Genomic DNA, 9281 nt, shown 5'->3' on the forward strand with positions numbered 1-9281 from the left:
TTCTTAATGTGCTTTCTGCCAACAATCATGTCTCATTGAAGACATTTTGACATGATGCATAGACAGATGCACACTTGTTTTCTATACTGTTCCAGACTACATGCAAAACCAAGTGAGCAGAAGATGACCATTATTTATCAAGCTGTTCATCAGGCTGATTACCCATCGTTGTGCTTTCTTCCCCTCAAGTCTGAAGTGGAAACACAACGTTTTTCCATTTAAAAAAATTTAATTGTAATTTAGCTGCTTCAGTCTCAGGGTCCTGGTGTTGTGTTTGCTGGCTCACCCTCACGCTGTCACAGCTGACTGGGACGCTTAAATATAACAGCCACCGATTATCTGCTGTTAAAAAATGCTGATTTAGTTAGGAACTGTTGAGAAGCTCCTCATTGGGTCACACATTCACGTAACTGTATTATAACTTGTGTTATAAATCATTAAAGTTCTCATAACTTTTAGTTGAATTTATCTCTGTCAGTTTGTATTTACTTGACATTCAGTCTGTACAGACTGAATGTCAGATAAATAGTCCAAAGCTGGGCCTTTTTTTTTTTTTTTTTTTTTTTAAAACACACCAATAATATGTTCATGAAAGCTCTTTTTATTTTAATTGTTTTGTAAAAGATACAAAAATATTGTGGTACATTTTACAAACTGTAAATGGTTTCAATATGGCTAACAAGACCGTACTAGGCAAGGCAACTTATGCAAGTCTGAGGCATTAATACAATATGTGCTGGAGCATATTTTGACCTAATCTCAAAACTGACACGCTCACAAACAGAAGTGCTTACAGTCACTGATACAAGACACACATTGGAGACGCCTGCATTAGAGTAATATCACAGCTGGATTCAAGGGGTCGACATAAAAGTGGTGTGAGAGCTGGGTCAGTGGGGACTTGTGGCGGCCTGCTCTGGTGGCCTGACGCGACAGCAGACCGCGATGCCTGCGGCCGCATCAGCTCCTGTGGCGCTGCGGACACTGCAACTGTTGCCCTTAGCAACTGGCCCCAAGATAGCAGAGCCCTGAGAGATGGCGCTGCAGTCTGTCAGAGTCCAGCCAGAGGGACAGGACACCTCGACCTGCAAGAGAACAGCAACGGTGTCCAAGGGTAAAGCTCTGGGGGAATGTTTTAAGATACCTGTATCTATTTAAACTCTTTACCTGATCTTTATCAGCTGATGTGTTTTCCAACAGGTGGCACTCCAGAGAAGGAGCACGGCAGCACACGGCGTGTGAAATCACCCCGTCTTTCACAGCACAACGCCTCCGATCACCGTAATGTGGACGAGAGCCAGACAAGATGCCAGCGGTGGACCAAGATGTGCAGCCTAGAGAGAGAGAGAAGTGCTGAAATGAGCTCCAACAATCAACAACTATGAAAGTATTAGTGACTCTCAAGACCAGCACTAAACCATCATCCACACAGAAATCACTGTGATGGCAATAAATGAGGAATATAATGTAAAGTAACAAACCACTGAAGTGTTATAACGGCCTTTGACAACGCTGCTCTTTATACTGCACACATTGCTGGTATTTATGCTTCCTTTCGTGGGTGATTGCTATGGTAACTAGGATAATTGTCCAAGGTGTTCTAAATGCAGCATCAAAAGCTGACATTCTGGTTAAAGGATAGGTATCTGCAGTACAGCACTTGAGTTACAAGATTGACTGACTTCAGCACATCAACAGTTATCCCCTTTGATGCAAGCCATTTCTGGAAACATGCTTATTCTTGCTGAGATTAAAATATAAAACTGGTGGCAGGCAACAGTGATCTTAGCTTGGCATAAAGACTGGAAACCCCTTTCCTGGCTCTGTCCAACGGTACCAGCTCCTCTAAAGCTCACAAATTGGTTAATTAATTGAAATGTTATTTGTAAATTATTAGTGCGGGAGAAAAGAGACAGAACAATTCATTTTGTCTTTGCTGAAAGGGAGGAGTTCGGGAGGGTCTTTAATTATTCCATACCCTAGATTTCTTTATATTTCATCTTTTTTATTTCTTGTGAAATTTACTGTTTTTAAAAAAAGATGGAATAACTACATCAAAATAGTTATGACAAAAGGTATGCCTATATTATAAATGTGCTGTATGCTAACAATATCAGTCTCAGTAACAGGACTTTATTTTGTAGTTTGCTAGCAGGACCAGTGTGTTGGTTCAGACACAGTAGATGTGGATTATTATCGTTAGTAGGGATTGAACATTTTCTCTGTTACCTTCACTTTATTCTGCATTATACGATAACGTACAGTAAAGTTAAATGCATCACATCGATAGGCTATAATATAATGCATGTATGGGTGGTGATGGTACAGTGGATAAGACATATGCCTTTGGTGTGAGAGACCCAGGTTCAATTCCCCATTGTAACACATCTACCAATGTGTCCCTGAGCAAGACCCTTAACCCCTGGTTGCTCCAGAGGCATGTGACCTCTGACATGTATAGCAATTGTAAGTCGCTTTGGATAAAAGCATCAGCTAAATGAATAACAAACCCCAATGAGTGAAGCTAAAATACACTGAACAAAATTATAAACGCACTTGTTTATAAACACTTGTTTTTGCCCCCATTCATCATGAGCTGGACTAAGACTTTCTCTATGTACACAAAAGGCCTTTTTCTCTCAAATATTGTTCACAAATCTGTCAGAATCTGTGTTTGTGAGCACTTCTCCTTTGCCACACTTGGCATGCCATCACACTTTCCAGGTGTGGCATGTCAAGATGCTGATCAGACAGCATGAGTATTGCACAGGTGTGTCTTAGGCTGGCCACAATAAAAGGCCACTCGAAAATGTGCAGTTCCATCAAACAGCACAATGCCACAGATGTCGCAAGTTTTGAGGGAGCGTGCAGTTGGCATACTGACTGCAGGAATGTCCACTAGAGCTGTTGCCCGTGAACTGAATGTTCATTTCTCCTCCATAAGCAGTCTCCAAAGGTGTTACAGAGAATTTGGCAGTACATCCAACCGGCCTCACAACCGCAGACCATGTGTAACCACACCGGCCCAGGACCAAAGAATTTCTGCACAAACTGTCAGGAACCGACTGCAACTTCGCACAGCCATGGAAGAGGAGTGGACCAACATTCCACAGGCCACAATCAACAACCTGATCAACTATATGCGAAGGAGATGTACAAATGGTGGTCTCACCAGATACTGACTGGTCTCCCCTCTTTTAGCAACTGCTAAATACCACTCCTAAAGTGTGATCTGGGCTAAACATTATTGTTCATTAACATTTTAAGGTTGAAATCAGGTTTAAGTTGAGAAAGTAGGTGGTTTTACAAATTTTGTAAATTCTAGCCCTCGGTAGGGTCTTGCTTTTTTAAAACATCAAACAAAAGGTTCTGACACCCCTCCCCGTGAAATAAACTTCTGTACAGTCAATAACCGGCTGCTGGCTGTAACTTCATTAGTAATTGACAAACATGAAAGATATCAATCTTTTCGTCTAACTCTCTGCAAAAAAAAGCTGGATGGATGTGCTTCTGTCATTTAAACTACAGCAGACTGCACCTGTGACTTACCGGTCAGGTGGTGCTGCGGGCCGACACACTCAGCATCTTGTCCGGGTTTAGGACTAACATGGACCTGGCACTGCAGACCGCTTATCACACAGCAACGCGCCACAGCGTACACACCTTTACCCCTCGGACCGTTATAGGCCACACACTCCATCTGCTTGCTGTTCACCTGTAAACACAGTGAAGAGTGAAGTGTTTTTAAACATTAGACCTTCGATTGAAGTTGTTTTTTAGAGGTCACTTTGAACTCACAATGATTGTTTCTCCGGCATGGACACTGTCAGGAGTGTAGCTGCTGCAGCTCATCATCTCCTCCCCCAAACGACAACGACTGATGGCTCTGTCAGTATCCGTGGCCCCTGACCTCTCTGACCACACTGACCGACACAGAAGCTCCACATCTGTGCACACAAACAGGAACACAATGTGAGCTAGTCACAGAAGCTGTGTGTGTGTGTGTGAGAGAGAGAGAGAGTGGTGTGAGTCACTCACTTGTGCTGTTGGCAGGAGGTATGGCTGCCACCAGGTTTGGAGTAATGAGACGATGTGTGTCAGACAGAGAGAGCAAGTTTATTGTGTTCCTGATGGAATAATGCATCAGCATCTGCAGGACCTGCACCGGTGACACCTTCTGATTGGACGACAGGATCACTGCTGCTATACCTACACATGTACAAAACGAAATATAAAGCACTTCTACTGCAGCTACATGCACAGCTTTTTTTTCGTTACTTGTGTTTCCTCTTCATTTGAGGAATGTGTACATACCAGCAACATGTGCAGCAGCCTGGGAGGTTCCACTACGGGAGGTGAAACAGGTGCTGCAGTCACTACTGGCACTAACGATGTCATCACCAGGTGCAAACAGATCAATACAGCGGCCAAAGTTGGTGCCACCCGCTCCCTGTGACATGAGCTGATCTGCTGAGTTAACTGCCCCCACCGTGATGACCTGCGCACAGAAGAAGTTATGGTAAGGGTTGTGTGAGAATACATCCATCAGGGTCTTTTAGATACAGTGCTATGTGACCTCAGGCTCTGAAGCAGGAGAGTAGAGGCAGGCGTCATCTCTGTAGTTCCCCGCAGCAGCAATGACCACTGCTCCGTTAGCCACCATGTCCCGGCAGGCTGTGTTTAATGAGCGACTGAAACCACCAATGAAAGGCAGCAAAACAACCACAGCGTCTGCTGGACGCTCCAGTAAAGTTGCTCGGATATACTCCATACCTGAACGGGACAGGAGAGGGGTGTGCAGAAAATAAAATATGCTTAGTTTCCAGATAAACATAAACCATGCTGCTGCAGAAGTAGTGGCCCTCTCTTTGCAGGGCATGGTTTCATGCAACAGCAGCTCCATTTCCACACCTGCATATCATGCAAAATGACTTTTAATGGGCTTAAAGTGTCATTAACATAATTAAAGAGTTCTGTGGGAGTCCTACCCGCCAGAGCTCCTGACACAGCCCCTTTCCCCTGACAGTTGAGCACACGGACCAGGTTAACACCGGCGCCTCGAGCAACGCCAGAGTCTGACCCACTGACAACCCCCGCCATGTGTGTACCGTGACTGTCACACTGACTGGCCTGCAGAGGAGAGATTTGCCACTGAGCTGCAATGACAAATATGCGACTATATTGTTGAAGTGCAAGTGTTTAATTTGTGTGTGTGTGTAACCTGTCTGTGAACTCTGACTCCGTCCTCCTCAGGGACGTTGTTGAAGTCTGTAATGAGCACTCGTCCTTCAACCTCTCTGTGAGTACTCTGAATGCTGCCATCCATCAGATACACCTCTGCCTTCCCTCCATCATCTGCAGAGGACAGAGAGTGTGTGGATTTTAAATTTAATTACTTCAGGTGTGTGTGTGTGTGTGTGTGTGTGTGTGTGTGTGTGTGTGTGTGTGTGTGTGTGTGTGTGTGTGTGTGTGTGTGTGTGTGTGTAAGAAATAGAGACGGACTCACTGGGTGGCCTGTATGTTCCGTTTTCAGAGGTGCCACCATAAGGCTGCAGTAACTTCTGGAGGTTCCAGGGGGCACTCTGAGCAAAGATGGACGAGTCCTCCTCTATGTAGTGGACTCGAGGAAGCTTCACTGCCTGGTAGGAGCACAATCAACTGTGAGTCTAAGTCAACAGATAAAAGCCTGTGGTGGGAGCATAGACAGTTGTAGGAACATGATGTCATAATCAGCTGTCTGAAAAGTTGCGTTCGCAACACTGATGTCATTCTAGATTGGTTTGGCTGATAGTACATCCCCTCTTTTTGGAGAAGTACCCCAGGGGTCTGTCATAGATCCCCTATTATTCTCCACATAAGGAGGCTTATCAACCTCAGACATAAAATAGATATAGATTATAAAATAGAATATATGTTGCTGTATCACTAAATCCATGTATTTAAGCCCCTTCTCATTCCCAGAGCATCAAATAGCTAAGCCTTGTGACTAGGGCTGAACGATTAATTGTTTTCAAATCAAAATTGCGATTTGAAAGAACCCGAACATTCATGCAGTTACAGATTCATTCCATAGTCATTCTTGTGTGACAGATCTGCTTGGCAATCACAAGCGCAATGCGCCTCCTCTTACGGTCCTACTCACCAATCAGAGCATTCACAGGGTGTGTATACTATACAACAACAAACAAAAATAGAGGAAAACGTGTTAATGGTGCGGCTGTGCTGCGGTTTTGTCCGGCGTCAACTCACACTGAAGTGTTTCAGCAGGGTTTAGCCTGTCCTATGTTGTTGACTTGTTAATTTGTCATTTTGTGTGCTTCAACTGTGGATAACAGCTCTCTGTGAGCCCGTTCCCTTCTGCTCTCTGCAGGCTAACTTTACATATCCACATGGAGCATTTCAGAATGAGACCGTTTTGCCCATCTGATTTTGCTGACTTGTTCAGATTTAGCTTATTTATTCATTTGTCCTTGTTTTTTGTGCTTCTACCATGGTTAAGTAGATAACAAATGAAATTGCTTTGAGAATTTTTATTTGCACAATAAGAAACATGCAATGCAATTTAAATCTAGAAGAAACACATGCGCATTGTCAAAGAAAATAAGGTAAGCAACCAAAAAAAGATACAGAATCCTGCAATATATTCCATTATATTTTGAATTGTCTCCAGAATGCAGGATATTAAGATTTTAATGCTCAAAATCTTCCCCCCAGACCCCCAACTCATATATTTCAGTATTAAATATTTAATCTAAATAGTGCTAAAAACCTTCTTGTCTTGTTTTCGTGCATCATCACGTCTCATGACCCAAATGTATCATCATGACCCTAATCTGAGCCCTTATGTCCCCACCACTTTTCAACACGAAGTGACGCCCTTGGTTGTTTGTTGATGTACGATCGGGAATCTGCAAAAGGTGTCTGACTTCCTGCTTGGTTCATCTGCTCTGTGCTGCTTGACGTGGCTTACGTCAAAAATAGACTGGCAGTGAATAACAGTCAGCAAAACTTCAGTAAAAAATCGAATCATAATTGCAATATCTGGCAGAAAAATTGCAAATACATTTTTAGCCCAAATCGTTCAGCCCTGCTTGTCACATCCTTCAGCTCTGGTACCAACGCACATGGCACCCTTTCACGTCATAGGTCACAGGAGTATAAATCAAGCACTGGGCCCTTTAGCACTGAAACTGAACAATAAGTGAAATGTCCGAGAAGGTGGAGGTGGTTGTGGTGGCTAGGTGGGCCAAAATCCAGGCTGAAACAAAAAGTCAACATTGATTCCTTTTAATGATATTAACTTAACTTACGTAATTTAAGTCACGTAAGTAACATATAGTAGCTTATTAGTTACATAGTTATATTAACCCAAACCATGATCTTTACCCAAAGCTAACCAAGTAGTTTGGTTGCCTAAAGCCTAACCAAACTTTTGCATTTTACAACTGTACAAGTCAACCACGTGCTGTTTTACAACGTTAGCCACTAGTTTTATTTTGAAAGTATAGCCGGACGTTGCATAGTTATTCATGCAAAGTTATACGTTAAAAAGCATCAATAGGCTATGATGCCCTGGGATGAGAAGGGCTTTATTTAAAATATCATTTAAAATGATATGATGTTAGATATTAATTGCCTAAGTGATGCAATTATTTAGGCCTACTTTGTAATTTTATATATTTTTTTATTTAGTTCAATGTTATGCATTGACACTGACAATGAAGGGTCCTTCTTGTTGATCAGTGTCAAATCCTACGTTTCATTACATCCACTTTGATTCAGAGAGGTAAAACAATAAAACGTCCAAAGGGGTGAATATTTTGAATACTAATGAGCCAACTGTGTATTATAATGAGGCAACATGTTGATGCATGTTAATTTTTTTTTTCTGAGAGTTGGTGTCCCTTACTGTGATCACAGACAAGAGGTTCCCCACACCTTTATTTACCACCACCACAGGTGTTACTGGTAAGCAGAGCATGCTGACAAATGAAGCAGTTACCAGGTGAAGGACGTCGCTGGCCATCTTCACCAGGAAGCCATGCAGAGCTCCTGAGTATATCCGCATGACCTCAAGCATGTAGCCTCTTCTCTCTGCTTTGTTTCTCAGTCTCCTGATGGTCCTATGCACGTGAGACTCGTGCGTTCCCTGGCGCAGTACGACCAGGTACTGACCGGGCATGCGCCACGCTGCCTGGATCACAGCACAGATAACATGAGAGTGTAGTTAATTTGTCTCAATGCAGGTACAGGAGAAATAAGGCATGCTTGCAAAATGTTTTTTTGCTTTTAAATGTCACTCAATACTTTTTAATGGTTAGTTATTTTCTGCACCTTTACAGATCAGCGTTGTCCTGATCATATTGCATAAATGTGGGGTTTCCAGATTGTGAGCGCACATTTAAATGGAAGTTAATCCACAACCTCTATGAATATCTAGCTTTCATTTCGCAGAATCAGTCAATCAGCAAAGCCCTTTTAAAATCCTGCAAAGCGTCAAGGTTAAAAAAACAAAGACATTACTTATAATTACAGACCTAATGGCTTATTAGGCTATAAGTTAAAAAAATCATTTATTAATAAAAACTGAAATTTGTACTACATTAATTTCTACGCAATGAGATAATGAAGACTTGTGAGGTACACAAATTCAGGCATCAGCCTGTTGGCATTCTGACCAATGGTGGAAAGTGTGCATTTAGGCAAGTAGGCTAAGTAAGGAAAATTTCGATGAAGGAGATGATGAAGTATAATTTGATTCTAATACATTTGTACTTTTACTTAGGCTATGTTAAATTTTGAATGCAGGAAAACGAGTATTTGCACACTGTGGTACTGCTACTTTTAGGCTACTTATTTTACTTCTTCCACCACTGCCCATGACACAGTGGTTATTACCTTGTTGCACCTGAGGAACTCAGCAGCGGGCTCGGCTCCGGTTTCAGGTTGAGTCCCGTACTCGCGGATCAGATCCAGGATCATCTTGTCGTTCTCGGGGTAGTCCTGTGCGCTCACGGTCAAAGATGCGCACAAACACAGCGCCCAGCCAATATAGCCAGAGGTGCGACGCATTCTTCAAACCACTGGGAAAGCTTCCAGTGAAATTAAGAATAACTATTAAACTACACAAATTAACTAATGACAGTTGTTATTGTATTGGTTATCCAGATGTTTTGGTGTCTCCGACAGCCGCGCGCTCCGTGTGTCTAGCTATCAGATAACGCCTCCAAACATAACCACCATTCAGATTTCAGAAGAAAAAAATAATCGGACAATTGATT

The 9281-nt window shown here is 42.6% G+C and overlaps 1 protein-coding gene across 1 annotated transcript; it reads right to left on the reverse strand.

Annotated features, from left to right (window-relative positions):
* Positions 1 to 583: 583 nt before the first annotated feature.
* On the reverse strand, positions 584 to 9281 carry pcsk9 (proprotein convertase subtilisin/kexin type 9). The gene is made up of 12 exons (XM_038716444.1): positions 8899 to 9281; positions 8003 to 8194; positions 5507 to 5639; positions 5222 to 5355; positions 4989 to 5130; positions 4577 to 4773; positions 4315 to 4498; positions 4039 to 4209; positions 3799 to 3947; positions 3550 to 3715; positions 1168 to 1334; positions 584 to 1085 (listed from the first exon to the last, which is right to left on the reverse strand). Exons 1-12 carry the CDS (start codon positions 9070 to 9072, stop codon positions 891 to 893), a joined length of 2004 nt encoding a protein of 667 aa, XP_038572372.1. The 5' UTR covers positions 9073 to 9281; the 3' UTR covers positions 584 to 890.

This window comes from Micropterus salmoides, unplaced genomic scaffold, assembly GCF_014851395.1.
Source record: "Micropterus salmoides isolate LMB-PRFRI ecotype aquatic unplaced genomic scaffold, ASM1485139v1 Ms_hic_scaffold_13, whole genome shotgun sequence".
Classification (NCBI taxonomy): Eukaryota; Metazoa; Chordata; class Actinopteri; order Centrarchiformes; family Centrarchidae; genus Micropterus; species Micropterus salmoides.

Coding starts and splice junctions, on each gene's coding strand:
- pcsk9 (XM_038716444.1), bottom strand. CDS start 9,072: ATGCGTCGCACCTCTGGCTATATTGGCTGGGCGCTGTGTTTGTGCGCA. Junction 5,131..5,221: donor GAGTCAGAGTTCACAGACAG/GTTACACACACA, acceptor TCTCCTCTGCAG/GCCAGTCAGTGTGACAGTCA. Junction 3,716..3,798: donor ATGCCGGAGAAACAATCATT/GTGAGTTCAAAG, acceptor CTGTGTTTACAG/GTGAACAGCAAGCAGATGGA.